This window comes from Dufourea novaeangliae, unplaced genomic scaffold, assembly GCF_001272555.1.
Source record: "Dufourea novaeangliae isolate 0120121106 unplaced genomic scaffold, ASM127255v1 scaffold1, whole genome shotgun sequence".
Classification (NCBI taxonomy): Eukaryota; Metazoa; Arthropoda; class Insecta; order Hymenoptera; family Halictidae; genus Dufourea; species Dufourea novaeangliae.
In genome coordinates this window covers 3,387,655-3,407,155 of record NW_015373885.1, presented here as the reverse complement: position 1 = coordinate 3,407,155, position 19,501 = coordinate 3,387,655, and the positions used below count along the sequence as shown (strand labels likewise).

Genomic DNA, 19,501 nt, shown 5'->3' with positions numbered 1-19,501 from the left:
CTCCATTACGTAAGTTTCGCCGTCTTGGCGGGGAATCACAGAAGCTGAATAGATTTACCTTATGCGAACTTCTGTTAGTGTAACGACGGTCTGTCATGTAATAGAGCCAGTTCGAGCTACAATTTCCTCTGAGATCGTTATATATGGTAATTTGTACTCGTCGGTGTTAAATCGTTTAATATATAATAGTGTACCTAGGTACGTATAATTAATAAATGAATTTCAACAGAATGTAATATAATAACACTAAAACTACCAGCTTTGAATGTATAACGAATGAAATTTGTATAATGTATTGATATGTATAATATATACTACAACTTAGTATAGTGCATTGTAAAATGTATAATGAATTAAAAGTGAATATAAATTTTGATAATATTGTCTTTGTGATTTTAGTACTAGTAAAACATGAAATCTGAAATTTAACGTGTTTGGTAGATTTAGTGTCCATGATTAACGACGATTATGATTTCAGAGCAGCCAATAATTATTATTAATGATAGTTATAATTTACTTTGAGAATTATTTATTAACGTGACGTTGTTTTCATGAACATTTGAAACAGCAAATTTACAATGAGTTACTTAGGTGAATAATTATTCACTACAGAGTCCTCTCGATTATTGTCCTGAACTTGGGTCCGCGCAGGGACTATAATCGTGGACCAGGCGAAACGCTTCTGACCCTTATGAATACGTTTTTTGCCCGAAGCTCGAGCCTCGGCACTCGCCTTTGTAGTATTCCGAACGTCCCCCCCCCCCCCCCAGTGGTAGGAATGACGCCTGGACAATAATCGCATATCAACAAAGAGTAAAAAATCGCGAGGACTCTGTATTACGTAAATAACGTTGGTAGTTCATACGATTATTATTATTTCATGATAGCTGAAATTTAATGACCCAATAATAGGAAATCAGAATGCAATGGCAGATTAACAAAGCTAGAAATTAATAATTAAAATTATTTTATTCCATATCAACAACTTACTAATTAATAATAAACAATGTGATTACAAACGTCACTAATGTTATTATTACGATTATTTCTTGAACCAGTCACAAAAATGATACATATCAATTCTGTGATGTTTTACTTAAATTGTTATTTCTGGTACAATGAATTTCTCTTTCACTGACGTTCATGTCAGTCCAAAGTTATGTAACACAAAATACACGTCCATCGATAAGAATTTTAAAATGTATAAAATACATAACAGATTAAGGTGTTGTAAGGTTACGAATTATAATTATAGAATTACATACTAATAGGTTATTCACCATACTTCCAATATGACAGAAATGCATTGGACATTTAGTATATCTTTCAAATATGCAAATAACGAAGAATTGTTCAAATAGGATAGATATATGAATTATTTCAAAACAAATACACAGTTTCATAAAAAATAGTGGGCTACTTTTCGGTACACCTAATAATTCCGTGATATGCAGAAAGTTCTCCAAATTGTTTATTCCTAAATTTTTATTTAGGATATATAATAAAAGCTATAGTTTATAAAGACCTCTAGAAAGCCTACGGCCGAAATTTTCAATGAATTTACGGGAGACAGCCGAGCGAAGAATTGATACGAGCATCCCTGAACTTAGAAAATATCCCTGGATCTACTTACCAGAGTTACGTAACGTCTGTCGGTGACTCACTTAGGCGCTTCCATTTCGTCGACGTATTTCACATCGATCCGACGAGCACGCTGTATCGTCGTCGAAATAATTGATGGGCCACGCCTTGCTCCTCACGGAATGATTTACCGAATAAACGATCAATAATCGTCTCAACTCCCATCGGCTTCATGGTTTCCACTTGTCTCTGTTTTGAGTGTCATCCACGCCAAAACGAGTCCTTCAAATCATCAGCTTTGTCATTTTGCATTTATCTTTTTACCTTTTAACAATATAATTTCGTGATATCTACTGGGAAGCAAAATATTTAACTTGTAGGAAGATAGCTTATGTTTATGCATTTATGGTACAAAGAGGCGTGTGAAGTGCTGTGAAATCGACTTTTTAACAAAAGTAACCGAACTTTTGTACATATTTTTAACCGAATGAACCCTTCTATTGTGGGAAATAATTTTTTCAAGATTATAATTTTATTTCTCCAATATATGTTTTGAATGCTGTACATATTTACTTTACTAACCACAATCGTTTAAATAATTAAACAATCAAAGAAGAATTCAAATAACAAAACGGCCAATGTTTAATTTATTAATTACGATTATCGACAATTTCACGTGGTAACCTTTAATAAATGATATTGTAGCAATGGGAATCTCTGTTGCAGCTTACAAAAATAATAAATAGGAATTGAAATTCTGGTTATCTTAACCTGTTAGAAGAAAAGTGGTGAAATAAGTGGTTGTTTAAGAAGATACTCGTTGTTTTAATTAAATGTTATAGGGAAAATTTTGAATCACAAAACACCACGGTGATTCGTTTTTGCATTTGGTCTCGGTTTACGGAAATGATCTGTATTTGAATTTATCCAATATTCCATTTCATAATGTACCGTGAGGATCAGTAGACTTCTTAGCTTTGGCTGAATTTACCGTAGAGTCCTGTCGGTTCGTGCTTACGGAGTGTTACGTAATGCACAAGTAGAATTATTTCGTGAAATGATTAGGTACGCGGAAGCGATAGCTATATCGACGTTGTAGGTTAAGCTGTATTACGGCGATGTCGTGGATATATTCACGCGAGCCTGGATCGTGTTATGCAACATAACTTCATTATTCCAGTATTGATATTATTAAACCTTGTTCACCCTTAATCACTTCATTCATCGAGAATTTCAGTGGAGAATAGAGTCGAGCTGTTATAAGCGATCATTTTCTTTTCTACGTGCAAGTCATTTCTTGCCTCGTCAATGAAGTATTCAAACGTCACTTATTTTAATAATTCTTTCAACTGCAACGTACATAAATGTTTTCAAGTTTGAATGTAAATGTCGCGAACCTCCTTTTCGTTGTAACACTTAGACTGCGGATTTTCTGCATTTGTAGAATATAGGGCCCTGTGAAACACATTAAAAAACTCATTTTTCGTTAGATACAACGAGCTTTCTAGTTTATTTTGAACCCAATAAAATATTTAAGAGAAGGAAGCAATTTCTGCATCTGTTCTCACCTGTATGAATTACTTTAAGGGGGTCGTCGAGTGTAAACGAAAAAAAAATCGATTTTTTTTTGCTTAAATCAACTCTAATACATGTAGAGAATATGTCCCTAAATTTACAGATCGATATTTGGCCTCTAACTGTAGTTATAGTCGAGTTTCTGACTGTGCGTCGAGCAGTTAGCTGGGAGCGCTCGAGAGGTAACAGACCGGTTCCTCTCACCCGTTCATTCGTAACATAATGGGCAATAGGAATACCTACGTATGTAGTGGAATCTTCCAGACCTTTTCGGCGGTAGTAAACGCTTGTTTATTATTTCCAAACGTTTTCGGTTATTAAGGAATCATAAGCTCAACTCAAGTTTATGATACAGACGTGATTTCGTCGACATTTCAAAATCGGAGAATTGTTGATTCAGTGGATAATATGAAGAGAGAAATAATGGCAACATGTAAACATTGAAGCTCAACAAATAAAAAGCTGATGCACGAAAATTGCCCGCCGGGTGCAGAAAGCTGGTATAAGTGGCGCGTAGCTGAAACTACCGGAGCTGCTTTTGACCACCCTGCCCCACTCCATCCAGATGTTCGAAAACATGTACTACCTATATACAAAGATTTATCTAAAGATGAACTTCTGCAACGATGTTTGGACGGGCACTCGCAAAATGTCAATGAAAGTTTCAACTCGACTGTTTGGCGTTTGGCTCCAAAGCATTTACATTGCGGAATTCAAACTGTGGAAATAGCAGCATATATTGCTACTGGAATTTTCAATGAACGGTATGTTGCCATTTTGGAAATTATGGATGTGTTAGAAATAAGGATAGGCTTACACTGTAAGCAATACGCGGATACGTACGACGCCGCGCGGGTAAAGCGCCAGGATCGAAGAAGCTTCAGCAGCTCGAAAGAAGCTCGAACTGCTCGAAGAGAAGCCAGGGCAAGCCAGCAGCAGTTTTATGAGGAACCAGAAGGGCTCCTGTATGGTCCTGGTATTCCCGATTAGAACAAAACAGCTGTAAGTATCGAAAAAGTATTACTGTTCATAACAGAAAGCTTTAAACGCGTTTTTCTCGAAACCACTTTTTTCAAAACGGCGTACAATATAACTAAAAAACTATTTGTCCGATCGGGTTCTCCTGGTGCAAGCATATAAAAAATTACATTCGTCACCGAATGAACCTCGGAAATCAATACAATTTTCAAATTAAATGATTTTTATTGCACAATGAAATTAACATTTTTTGTGGTAAAATGTCAACTTTTGTTCTGAGTGCCGCCATTTCTTTAATTTACACGTTTTTCTTTCTCAGTGAGGTTCATTCGATGCGTATTTGCATAAAATTATTAAATATTATTGGTTTTTCTATTGCAGACAATTACAAAGGATGCGAGAATGTACGCCATTTGAGGTCTGCGTCACCGAAGTCGCTTGAGATGACGCCCATATCTCCTTATACATATATACATTTTTTTAACAACAAATTTTTGTTTGTATTGTAGAAGTGTGTGTTAATATACTGGTAAATACTTAGATAGTTTGATTAAATCGTTCTTGTTTAAACAAAATTCTTAAGAATCTGGTTTTCTTTCCGTTTACACGAGACGACCCCCTTAAAACATGTCATTTTGCATAAAAATCCGGAGTCTAGTAACAATATTCCTTGTTAATTTTATTCTTGAATCATATTTGAACATTATTGTCATGTTGACTGACATTGGTGTCACCTGTGATCGACTGACATTAAATTAAAAAAAATTGAACTTCTAATCAGTAATATTTACGGTCATCGAAATATAATGACACAGTAATGGAATATTAATCCAAGCAATAAATACGGGTCATTCTAAAAATTTGAAAGAAATATGTCCATATTTCTTGAAATCTTACCTACAAGATAACATATTACAATAATTATCTAACAGCTCCTCACCAAAGTATTCAGTACGAAAGAAAAAACCTCGAACCCATACCGGAAACACTCAAAGTCTTCCAATTACATCGATCTTTCCCCCGCACAATTCAAAGATACAATCCCCCCCCCCGCCCAGCCACCGCGCAAAAAAATCTAAATAACTATTCGCGCGAACCAGACAGACTGCAGGCTGTTTGTTGTATCAGACCTGAGCCCCCCGTACAATTACGAAAGTACGAAGAAGCAGGAAGCAATCAGTATTAATCAGCCATTCGAATAATTTCACCGGGCGCCCATTAAGCGTCTTCGAGCATCGTATTCCGGAAGCGCGCCGCGAAAGATCGCAACGCTCGAGCGTCACTTTCACCGTCGGGCATCGCTTCACGTCGAGCGTCGAATCGAATTACCATCGATCCTGGTCCGTTCAACGGAATCGGTAGCTACCCCTTGAACCGAAAGAAGCATCGAGCCTGGTAATTCCGTGGGCATCGATCTCCTTTCTTGTCGCGGTAAATATTTGCTAAGCAGGTTCGAGATCGAGCACCGTCCGCCCGGCTATACCACGATAAACACGGGAACGACGCGGGCGTCTCGTTAATAACGTGATCACGTGGATCGACGGCGTCGTGCACGATCAGCCGCGTCGCGACGCGCGTGCCGGCACACGCGTCACGGGAAATAAATCGGGTCTGTTTACCAGGGACAGCCGAAACGCGAGCGATTCGACGGTGTAACATTAAATTGGAAGTCAACGGCCCGGGAAAATCGGGGAACTCGATCAATAGGGGAATTCGCGTTACGAACGAGACGGATGAGACGTGTACGCGTTGATGCCGACGTGTATCACCTTCGAGCGTTACGGGGGAATGTTCGTGGTGTCTGTTGTGCAGTTTTTGCACTGAACTTCTTGCAAATCAAATTCACCCTTTTGCAAATTAAATTCGACCTTTTGCAATTTCCGAAATAAAAAGTAATGTGTCATTTTAAAAAATGCACTTAGAACTAAAATTTCAAATCACAGCTTATGAAAACTATCCGTACAATCAATGATCTACATAGTTACCTTTGTGATAATTGAAATGGGTGACTTATTTTTATTCTTATAAGAAACGCTTATGACTAACAACTAATCATGAGTGTCTCTTTACTTATTTCAGAAATAAAACCAATAAAACATGTATAATATTCAATTAAAAATTAAAAGAAAATCCCGATATGATGGAATCTGAAATCTTCATTTTCAGATACGTCATAATCATTGAAACGTTGCAGACCAAAAATTATAGAATAGATTCTGACTAAACATGGCTATTAATCTTCCCGGAAATATACATTTTGAAACAAAAAAAATCGCATTCAAACCGAATCACTCGATGATGAGGTACGCAGCCATAGACAGACATACACATGCAAACAGAAGAGTCAAATTTATGGCACTCCTCCTGTTTGCGTCGGAGGTTAAAAGTATAAGTATTTTGATAAAGAATGGCTATCATTGTTCAAAACATAAAGAATTTAATTCCGTAGAATAGACAGTTTACGCTATAGGGTCTTATAGTACTCGTTGAGGGGAGCAAATAATATTTGGTCAACATAAACCAAATTTAAACTTATATGAAATTGATGAATTATGTATACTGTTCAACAAATTTGAGCTTTTTTTCCATTTTGTAACCTTCAATAGGTGTTTCTGATAGATTTTTATGAACTGAATACAAATCTGCAAATTGTTTTCTCCCAGCACGTACACATTTTTGAAAAAATAAATGTTTTTAAAACATGCAAATTGTAACTTTACAATTTTTCTCTTCGCTTATTGAAGGTTGCAAAATTTGTTTATTGTGTTTAACAGTGTTATCTTTAATAACGTTTCAATAAGAAAACAAAGAAATTTAATTGAAATGTCGAGGTGAGTCATCGTGCTGAGGCTTTTGCCATGTTTAGACATATTTCAAGTAGGATGAGTCAATAAGAACTCGGTCAGATGACGACCTAAGCCTCCATGGTTGGTTTGACGACGTTCATCTTTAACTTATACTTACTTATACTAACTTTATACTTCCATCTAAAACAAAGGCAAATTGCAGATAATTAAATGGCAACTACTTGGATAGTTGAAATATGTTTGTTTATCGGTTGTCAGCAAAACGACTGACCGATCTACAATCGATTCTCGAAGTCGGAGGCATCTTTAATTATAACGCGAAGCCAGTTTCGTGGCTTCAAACGTCACAACAATATTTTATGAAATATCGCATGTTTGAACGTAGAATTACTAACAATCATTAAAACGTGTTACTTTAACTATCGACTATATTTCAAATATCTGTAATTTTTTATGCTTGACCTGTTTACAGTAATAGGAGTACTGACACCGTCATTTTTCACCTCCCTAAAATTTATTAAACCGGAATCTTTGAATTTTATCTTTAGCATAGAAACAATTCTACATATTTTGTATTTAGCATGATATCTTCGTAAAAAAGAATGCTGTATATTGGTATCGTAAAATGTAATGGGGAAATATTGCTATCTGCAAGCAACCTGTTTCGAGACACGTTCTCTTGGTGGTGAGCCGTGTTATCTAATCCGTGTTCACGACAGATAATGAAACTCTAATTGTCGGGAGACGCGTATGCCACTTTCTATTCGATAATAGTCTTGGATAAATTCGATTTCAATAATTCGATTGCGGTCAATACGATGGCTTATCGGGATCCTACGACGACGCGTTCACGATCTTTTTTTTTGCCTTTTCTCATTGGTTTCTCTGTTATTTCGAACGGCGGTGCTATTGTTCAAATCCTGCGAACGAATTGGTGATTCTCTGTTTGGCTTTAGAAAAAGCTGCAAGACTAAAAACAACTTGTGTTGACAAACGAAATTGATAAGAAACAAAGATCGTCAATTTTATATATAAATTTTTATTTTCACCGAATTTTCGAAGGAATTCTTCCTCGAGGTTCTCCTATTCTCTTATATTCTGTTGTAGACGAAGAAAAAAAATCCTTTTGCATTACTAAATTCAAATAGTCATAATTCATTTGTTTCTAGATACATGTATAAGATTTTTTAGAAGAATATTTCAACAAGTTTCAGAAAATAAATTAAATGTTCGAATTTTTAAAAGTTCAACTACACAATGATACATCCACCATAAATCATTGCTATTTATTTATAGTAAAACCCAAGATTCTATAAGATCAGGTTACTTAATTTAAAGTTTAAATAACTTTAATGACTCTAACTAGTTTTCGAAAGAAACTTTTCCCAATTTATACATTCCACTCCTTTATAACTAATAAACCAGAAAATAGACTGACAATTTTATAACGTTATGTGATACGTGTTACGTTAAACTTAATAAACTTTAATGACGTTCAGATAAACGCAGGGGACAAAGACAGTAAAATAATTGTATGCAATTGAATACTGTCCGTTCAATGTCATATTTATTGTCTGCAAAAATAGATGCCGACGACCAAAAGGAAATCCTGTAGGATTTTGTATTAAATTAAGCTGATTCTGATTGTTGTGAAACGAGATTCGACTAATGAAAGAAATTGAGACCAAAATTGCAATCGGATGAACACGAATTCTCTGAAATAGAAAGAACGAATGTTAAACTATCGGCTTTAATTCGACTCAGTTTTCAATTATGCTCCATCTATGTTTCAGAAAATTACATTCAGTTTACTGCAATAGCCGAATGCAGTAGGCATTGAAATTCTATTTCTAGTGACGTTATATTCGCCTTTGGTATTTTGCCCCAGCTAATGAAAGTTAATGCTCATAATTTACATTTACGTTCAAAAATGCCTATTATATCTGACAAATTACAGGGTATTATTAATCAAACGTCATAATTAAACGCAATCTAATAGTAATGATTTCAATTACCCTTCACATCTAGCCCAATAATAGCAATGATTTCAATTACCCTTTAAATCTAGCCAAGAAACCCCAGTAGCGATCGATAAATTATGAAATATCCTTCGCCCGTAACAAAAGGCTCGCTGAAACAATATTTCGGTAATAATCATCGACAGCTCTGTGTCGCGAAATTATTCGATTCCAGCGTTTGCGGTTGTACACGATAATTTTCCAAATCCATTAACCACTATTCATAATTATAGCCGAGGGGACCTGCTCATTTCTTGTGTTGTACACAGTGTTTATAATAGATCCCGTTTAGACTGGCACGGTGAATCAATTTGCAGTCGGTCGACTAAATCCCTCACGGATAATTCTTTTATATTCAGAATTCCGTGTGTTATGTCACACCGCCTCTCCTCTTTATTGTTTAAAAAGAAATATGGACATAGAAACATCATGCTACCAAACATTTTCTTCTTTAACTATTTAGCCACTAAAATATTCAGCCTAAAATATTTAACTTTTTAGCCTCTTTCTTCCATTTCTAGCCATTTTTTTCAGTCTACTTTATTCTTCAGCCTCATACTAATGACGACTCAAGCAACTGTTCTCACTTAAATCCCTAGCATTTCCAATTGTGTACACGTTTCAAATTTACTTTTCACTTTTTGCAACTGATTTCTACTAATTTTTCTTATGTCTCTGATACAGGCAACCCCTGTATAGCGTAATAAGATAGACGGAAGCTAATTGGATCAAAATAAGAGTTCAGACCATATTGTTTATATTCTTATGGAAACGAACATTTCGATTGTTCATATTGCGTCATCCTTATCACCCACACCCAATCCAATAACCCATCAATTGTTGATGCGAATGCGAACGTTATAAATTTGGTGTGAATCTAAATTACGTAATCTGCAATTTAGTATTTAAAATAGAAAAGTAAGTTTGAAATTTCAAATGTGTTTATTATTATTAGTTTATATGGTGTCCAAATTTGGTATTTCATATACTTTAGATTATTATATCATAATTCGTCTATGTATCCTATTCAATTTAAAGTCCTTACGTATAGGACTAATCGGATCACGTCATTTGGTGTGAATCGGATCACTCCTTTTCTTCGTTTGAATATTTTTATGATTATAAATGTGATAATTATTTATATACAGATAGTTCGTAAGTACATTAAAAAGACCAATCAAGGTTCATGCTGTCCAGAAAAAATGAAAGAAGATTACATACAGTGCAATGTCTGCGAACAGTGATATCACGAGAATTGTGCTGATAGAGGTGGTGTTAAAGGACACTATACTTGAGTCCTATGTACCAAGTAGGGCCAATTGACCCCATTATTATTAAATTATATTTTTTTAAATTAATTTAAAGACATTTTTTATGAAATTTGAGTCTTTTCGTAGATTTCTGGATTATCGAATATTTCTCACTCTTTCGTTTTTCAGTTTTCAAGTTTTTTTTATTTTTTTATTATTACTGTTCAAGTTAAATGTGTACTAGCTACGAATTTATAATACACAATTAGCTTTCTAAACTTTCACTATTATTTATTTACTATCAAACAGAAAATGATCCAATTCTCTCGCGGTTTCGCTTAACATAGGAAATTGGGAAAACCTCCAAAAACACGATATGTCTACAACACAATTTCGCATCTAACACAGTTAAAGTATAGCGTAGTTTTGTTAGTTTTTGGAACCTAACCATGTTTTTTGTATGGGAAAGGGTCTCCTACCACTTGGTAAACTTATTCCAGGTAGTGAAATAAATGTTAAATCGAATGTTAATTTGGCATACATTTCAGTAATTCCAAATATCAAGTGGTAGGAGGCCTTTCTCTTGCGCCACTTTTTCCCCTAGTAGAAGCCGAGTTTGCTCGCGGGTGTACATACCTACTAGTTCTTAGTTTCATGTAACAGGAATTCGCACAACACATCAATGTTTACGAATTTAACCACCGTGTAATATGAGGGTTATTCGCTGATCTTTTAAAAGGATAATGTCTGATGTCGTCAAATGAAACTCTTTCACGGTATACATATATTGGTAGCTGGGTCCGAGCAGACCCGTTTGTCATCCAACTATAATTTTAATTATATTCAATGTTTAACTTTGATGTCGTCCGTCCCTTAATCTGGTGACTGATTGAACGGTAAAATCACCCGTCGACACACTGTCGATGCCTGGTAGCTAACGTGTTGAGCACATAGGAAGCGAACTATTTTGCGGTCTAGTTTAGTTTTAATAGATCATTCCGGTAGGTCCACGTGCAATTCAACTATTAAGTCATCCCATAAGTTATGCGGCCGTTCTGTGACGCGAATTTAAAGCAGTGCATATAATACAATGCAACCCTGTCTTATCTGTTCGCTATATACGGGGTGTTCCGTTCCGTTTCATCATTTCGAACGCCCTCTATATCATCATAAAAAAGGACACTTTTATTTGAAAACCGCTAAAAAGTTTTATTCAGAAATGTATTTTACATCATTAAATTCAACACAAGAAATCATGCATGTAGGATAAACGCATCACCGAATAAACACTCAAGAAATTTTGTAACTATTCAAGTCGAATTTTAAATAATAATAATATTGATAAATATTCGACACGTTAAAATTAAATTCGTTAATATCTATATCTTTTTATAACGTACCGTTGAAGTATCGGACAGTTTGAAAAATTGGAAAAATGTAATTAATTAAACTAAAAAGGAAAAATATAGATTTCATCAGTGAATGAACAGTATTAAGTAAATGAATATTTCTAACCAATCAATGGCGCGAAAATTGTGTGAATATGACACAAGGAATTGACAAAAAAAGATCAGTATGTGATCATTCGCCTGTTTTAATAACTTAATTGACTGGTTTTTGTATGTAACGTTCATTCAGTGCTACATCCACCCTATACAAATTTTCGAAATTTAATCTGAAAAATTCCTGATTGATGGTTCTCGTCTGAATAAGTACCCTTTCTTAAATAGAAACCATAAGACAATGATAATGACGTTGCAACTACATACTCGGCCATTGTTCACTATGAATCGATCTCTACGGAACTCATTTTAAACTTTGGAATGCATCCACTATCGTTCGCCTCTGATGCAACCACTGTAAAGGACAGTCGCGTGACGAAGTGAAATCTACAAAAGAAGTTTGTCTTGGCTCTCGCGAAGCTAGTTCAAATGAGACGTGTACATTTTCCGTAAATAATCGAGGGAGTATTACGTTACAGGTGTGACTGTTGCTGTGCACTGCTACCGATCTTGACTGTGCAGCGCATTGTAACCAGATGCAAATATATCCTGTTAATTACCAACTGTTCCCTCTGCTTTGAACCTGTATCTGATAGACAATGTATCTTGGACTGAACGTAGGAAAATAGGATCTCAAACGTCCTAGCATGTTTTAAAACATATCGTGCAGAGAACTGCGGCAATAATTATCTCATTATTTGACCTATTTTTTTCATTGTTATCGCATGCCAACCTGTTTTGGAATGTCTACCTTTGAGTGACGTGTTCGTTGCTTTATTTCTTTCGAGAGGATCGATGAACACTTCGTGTGGAGAGAATTTTTAATGCTTGAGTTATTTAGATTTTTAATGTAAGATTATCTATATTTGCTTTTCTTTTGTAATCTAGAAAGGTTTTAATACGATTTATCTAATACAATGTTATTCAGGTCATTGAAATGATATTTTGCTTCAAGTATATTGAGATATTAGAATTTTGAGATACTAAGATACGATATTATTGAGTTTCTAATTCTGATATTGAGAAGAAAGCATGATTAATGTAGGTGAATAATTGGGTAAGTACTTGGATTCTCGATCACATAACTCTTAATCGTTGCTCACATAACAAGAAAGTCGAGTAATTAATTATTTCTGTACTGAAGTAATTAAGTATTTGAAATTTCAGCATATTCGGTTCAGCTTTAAAGTTTGTCTTTAGCTTTTCGAGTTCAGTACCTAGCACAATATTCCATACTCCATTTACGAACTGTTCAATGATTCCTCTCTCTATTGTCAGCAATTTATATTTAATTAATCGATCACCTGGCTACTCCTTGAATATCAATTATGCATGATCTGCAGTGCGTAGAACGCTGAAGAACGGCCTCTCGGAAGAGGAGAAGAAGCACATCGCCGCCTACATCAAGGGCTACTGACTGTGATAAAACTTGAAACCTGTAAACTCGTCCGTAAGAAGAGAGGAACAAGCAGCACGATCATCGAACCTTTTGATCGGACGTTGACGACACGGCCAGAGATATCGCGATTCCAACGGAGGCGCGACCCAACGAACGTTGCGAGAAATGGCGAGCGTCCCGATGAATCGCAGAGATTACACCAAGGTTACACCCTAAAAGAATTACACACATATATATATAGATACATATACATATATTTCAATCGATATTTCTGTATGCTGACAGAAAGCTAACGTTTTTATGAAAATAAACACCCCGGGGCCTTGGATTCTAGTTTACAATCTTGTCACGCTCTGTCGTTCGTTCTTCATGAGAAATGAGTACTAATTGTAAGATAATGGATTGCCTGAATTAAACGTTTTTAAATTACTAAAAACTGCGAACTCTCGGAGGCATAAATAAAAACTATTTTCGAGTATGTATATGTATACTATTTTGGAGTATTTCGTTCAATTCAGGCAGACGTTCGATTAGTTGAGCGGGTGAAAGTTGGAAGTTGAATTTACCAATGATGTAGAATACGAGCAAATAATAGTAACTGAAATTGGTAATTAGCCAGAATGTTCTTTTAGTAATAGTTTGTATATACAGACACTTTCAGCGGTAACATCCATACGAATTTCTACATACTAAAGCAGGGGTTGGCAAACTTTTGAGACGGAAAAGCCAAACCTGTCCCTTACAGCAATATAAAAATTATTTCAGAGCCATAAATATATTTTTATAAATAACGAAAATTTAAAGTAACATTATAACAAGTTTTAATATTAATTATATCTTTATTAAATGAAGAAAAAATCTTAGAAAAATTGCTCTCATTGATTGTATTTTCATTTTTAATTCTACTTCAGAGTCACATGTAAGTAGGTACCCAAAGAGCCCAGCATTTGGCTCGCGAGCCGCAGTTTCCGACCCCTGTACTACAGGAGAGATAATGTTGGAAATCTCTTATTTTATGTGATAAAAGTGCAACCGAACATTAGACAAACATGTTCAACGTGACGAAAAATGAATACATTACAAAATTGATAATTTAAGAATTATTCAAAAAAAAAGAAAAAATAGAAATTTTAAATACAAATATACATTTTGTGCACATATCTTTAACGTTCAAATAGGTATAGTCTGCGACTATTTGAAACGAATCGAAAACGAAGCATGGTTTACAGTGAGGCGATTTACTTCCAAAATCTCGTTCCACGCGACTTCCGGTGGTCCGCGAGCGTCACAGACAAGCTTACTGAGGGCAGAAAAGGTTCCGCATCGCGGGCCGAATGCGACAACTTTGAAACTTATATCCTATTCATTTTTCCCAAGCGGAAGAAAGGAAAACAACGGTTGAAAAACTTTACGGATGCATCTTCCGCGGTGACAGTCTTGCAGGAATGAACGCTTGCACGCCAGAGTCGGATGATGTTTCCCGGGGACGACCCCTTGGATCAATTCCCCTTTGCATGTTGCATGAAATGAAAATGTTATTAAAGTTCGCAACGGCGAAGCTACTTTATTCGACGCTGGTCTCTGACGCTGATCACGGACACACGGATGTTGAACCCTTAGATGCATGAGTCGTCCAAATATAATGAAACATTTTGAAACTACCAATTCATGGGTCACTTATTTTTTTTGTTTTATTTGGAAAAAAGTTTTGTTGACAAATAGCTGTAACATGTTTAAAACGTGTAAAGAATCACAAACAAATTGTAAAAATTTCTTTGTAGATATATTGTGCAATTCTATACTTTTTGCATTTTGTATACACATTCCCCTTTGCATGTGGGTAATTTACACTTCATTTTTTAATGCTCAATTTTAAGCTAATATGCAGTTTGATCTTGCTTCTTTTTATTGACAGTTTATTTGAGGACAAATGATTACGCCGATATTTTACACCGTTTAGAATGTATACACTCGAACATGCCATGCAGTAAATGTTTGTTCTATCTATGTTGTGAAATATAGATATGTTGCCAAATGGCAACACTATGCATTTAAGGGTTAAAAACTGTAAGTATGGCTTCGTGAATTGTGTTTCTTGATCATTTGAAAGACGCTTTCTAATTTTATCTTGGCGAAGTGTAATGTGTTCTTATTTTCATTGCGTAAAGTTTACGAGGGTAGATGAAATTGAAGTTATGTGACGTTTAAATTTTACGATCAACGGGGAAGAACCTTTACATCCATCCGGTGACTGATTGGATGTAAAGGATGGTTAACAAACACGGATTTCGAGTGAATTCGTTCAGAATAAGTAAAAATTGTCTGACTAGGTGACAGGAAGGTTATGGTAATGATGAATGGTGAATATACAGGGTATTTCTGCAAAAAATATCTACCATCCGTTACGTGTATTGTACTCATTAATAAAAAAAGTTGTGTAAAGATAGATCCACAAGATCGTAGTTCTTGATCGTGAGGTTTAATTTAAACGATACTAAAACCGAATTAAACAGTGTGGTAAAAGTAAAGTGGAAATCTAAAGCAGAAAAGATGAAAGAAGGTAGATCGAGAGATCAATCAAAGTTCAATGAAATGAAGAAGCAGAACTACACATATTGGCTGAAAGAAGTGAATAAGATAAAAAATAGAAAATCTTTTCTTACTCTGAAAGGATTAACTTCTAATACTGTATGGACTAAACTGAAAAGCTTTTGCAACACTATAAATTGTGTGCACCAATCTTCCGTTGGTGACACAGATAATTCTTAATCTTATACGTATGAAATAGATCTGATCGTCAAGTGTGTAATTAGAGGATATTTTCCTTGAATGTAAGTCGATCAGCGATCACATTTTTACTTTTGATAAATGTACAAAGAATCGTTAATGACTCGTGCAGCGTGAAACGCGTTGAGATGTAATACGATCTATGGCGGACAGTTTGAAAATGAACGATGGTAGCCATATTGTCGGCCGCCTGTTTACAATTAAAAGTTCGAACGACGGAGACGAAGAATAGACAATCGTGTCAACGTGTGCCTCAAACGACTTCTAAACCATCGGTGAATATTCTGCTTTCTCCATTAATGTTGAAAGAAAATGAAATGAACCATGTCGAAGAATATTTTTAAGACGACTTTATAACCTCGTAAGTGGAATCGTATTTGTCGTACGATACGAGAGGAGATCGCTCGAGTCTGCGATCAAACCGATCATTGTCGATTGCGTACGTAGGGAATTTCGATATCTAGACGACAAGAATTTTGCGAAACGGTGTGATTTGTCCGATGAGAGGAGCAACTTAATTAACTTAATCATCACGTTTATTAGTCGCGTACTACGGCGCCGCGTGTACGCGTAATCATTGTAATTTACTGCGGATATGAATTGAAATAAAATTGCGAGCAGCAACTGTGTATCATTCATTTTGCGTCTGCTTTTTACCCCTCCCGTTTCATTTACAGTACCTATTTGCGCGATCGACGCTTCGGATATTGGAAAATACGGATATCGAAGTTTGCGTTGGAAATATTTATTTCACTTCGTAATGAAGTAAAAGAAATTGTTTTTTGTAAACTCTGGAAGCATATGCAGAGTCACCTGTTTGATACCTATATTAACTCGGGAAATTTAAATTAAACCCATGTATTTTTTCCGTTAAAGTCTTTACTGCGTTAAGAATAAAATAGAAAATTTAATAAAATCTATCAATTTTTTTAGCATGGTTTACTTGACTTAAATGTTTATACGTATTACGATGCCTAAGCTAATTATTAAATTGTTACGTATGGAGAATAATTTTCATTTTCAATCGTATTCAACCGCGCGCCCAGCAACAGAAAACGCTCTAAAACTCCGTTTGTTTATTCCTCGATTAATAGGGGGAGCGTAATCTCGACCAACTGGATAGCAACCAGAGACAGAATCATGATTCACTCGCGACTGTTAAGATTTCCTTGTAAGGAAATTCTAATGAAACCCCACCCAGTTTTGGGACTATATAAACCCTCTAATTTTAACCCTCCGTGGGCCAGAACAGTACAGTCACTTGTAGAATCACGACGTATTATATCCATTAAAGAGTCGACGTATCCAGTGAGAATCGGGCTTAAGTTCCCTTTCGAATAATCAGTTAACCATCTGGAATCCGCGAGTTCGATTAAAGTTCTATTCGGTATCCGCTCTTAGTCCCCGCATTGCCAGTGGTTCAACATCGAGCATTTAATTGGTAATATTACAACACTTAATACTTTACCGCGACAACACTACACTACACATACTTATACCAAAGACTGATTGTGTAATATTCAAGTAACATTCTTTAATAAACGTGAGTAATTTTATTATTAAAATTCATTGGTTTAGTAATCGTTATAGTCGTAGTTGACCTTTCCCACACGATACAACTTTACCGTTCGAGTTATATTTAAATTTATAAAACGAGTTACGAGGCTTAAGGGGTCATGCTCAGTCAGGAGGCCGAAAAAAGGGTGTTCTTTAGGAATTTTTTTCTCGAAAACTATAAGACCTTTTTCAAAAAATGTGTTTGTGTTTCAAAGATTGTAGTGTCTAGATTATAAGGTAATTTTTTTATTTAAAAATATTTATTAGTAAATAAATGGTGAGCGATCTCCCGGATGTCTCTTCACTAAAAGTGGTCTGCCGTGATCACTGTAACTTCGTAACGGTTCATCTGAAATTAAAAATGCAGTAAGATTTATGTAATGGAAGAACCAATCTTGTCCTTGAACGTGGAGTTTTTCGAAATATTGATTAGGAACAAAATAGCGGACGTTTTCCTGAAAAAGTGCGATTTTCATCTAAAAAATCACTCGTTTTTGGTCAATTAAAAAGAAAAGTATGGAACGAACAAAAGAATCCTTCCTTTAAGGACAAGTTTTTCTGATTTGAAATAAGGCGCAAAAGGCTTCACCTAAATCGACACAGTAATTTTCGAGAAATATTGATCACCGATTTGAAAAATGTAGTTTCGAGAAAAACGCGTTTAATGTTTCAAGTCAAGCTTACGCTTACATAAAATGTTCATTTTTTAACGCCTGTAACTCAGTCATTTTTAATTGGATTACCTTGAAACTTGCACAGAATATTCTCGAGATGTTGTACTTAAAGAAAATGTAGAAAGTGAAAAATCGATTTTTTGAAAATTTCTGACCGAGCATGACACCTTAACTAATAATATTTTCTGCGGCTCCGTGATTTCGCATCAGGTTCGTCTGTACAGTTTATTCACTCTCCACGCAGCCCCTCAGCGACGCACTGAATTCGTCTGCACAATCTCATCCTGGTGACCCCTGATGTCGAATCGGGTTCGTCCTCGCTTTTAATCATCTTGGCGGCCCTCTGACATCGTGTCAGATTCGCCAGCGTACCTCACTAACAAACTAATAAACCATATTCCTTAGAAAACCTACTCCGCCGGTCTCGCGCGCTGCTCGCGACCCTGGCTCGGTAACACAATTATGAAGTTGCACAATTCGTAGTTGTTGATAGTAATTCATTGTTATTAAATAGTTTTGTTTTGTAATTTCGGTTAAGAGACTGTATCACAAAAATTACTTAGTGGTGTATAGATATTTTAAGATTGGTTTTGAAACTTATTGGAAACAAATAGGTGATTTCTCCAATATATTTTTAAAACTTAACTGTTCAGTTAGAAAAAACTTGTATTCAATTTTATACAGGATGTTCCAAAATAAGAAGTTGCGTGCATTTGAAGAATAAGAAAATAATTTTCATGTACACCCGTTTCATAAGATTTAATATGTTCTTTGTGATCTGATTTTCTCTCTGTTTGTACTTCTTGGTTAATTCTTGCAATGTCTAAAACTCAAAACTATTCATTACGTTATCTGAAAAAATTAATTAAACCATTTTCGAAATACTATATCTAATTTTTATTCTTTCTGAGATAAAAACTTACACACTACCTAATTAAAACGAGTAATTATTTCAAGTACAATTTATATTTTACTTCAAATTAAATCCGCCGAACCCAAATCTATTACAAATCATCCATCTTCAGTACCATTAGATGTATGCATATACTGCTGTCTGTTCATCAGGATCAGGAGAGGGGTTACAACCAGATAAAAAACAACCACTTAAGACACCATATTATAACAAACTGTGCTCGAGACACACGATTTATTATTAACCTTCGTCCAACTTTAACAACATACAATATAATGTAGTAATAAAAACGTATCAGTTAAAAGTGTAATAATGATAGAGCGACGATCGATTGGAAAAGTGATCGCGTCGTGTTACGCGACCGCCGTTCATCTCCACCACGCGTGCATCCCGATTATGCATCCTCCTCGTTCGCGATCCTCCCTCCAGTCCTGAAAATGCTCTCGCGTGAAAATTCGTT

The 19,501-nt window shown here is 35.4% G+C and overlaps 1 protein-coding gene across 1 annotated transcript in view; it reads left to right on the top strand.

Moving 5' to 3' along the window:
* LOC107194024 (FH1/FH2 domain-containing protein 3) overlaps positions 1-13,426 on the top strand; it is a 164,556-nt gene extending 151,130 nt beyond the window's left edge. The window contains exon 18 of the mRNA XM_015583584.1: positions 13,055-13,426. Within this exon, the coding sequence (XP_015439070.1) occupies positions 13,055-13,128 (74 nt within the window). The 3' untranslated portion in view covers positions 13,129-13,426. The remainder of the gene's footprint in view (positions 1-13,054) is intronic.
* Positions 13,427-19,501: the final 6,075 nt, after the last annotated feature.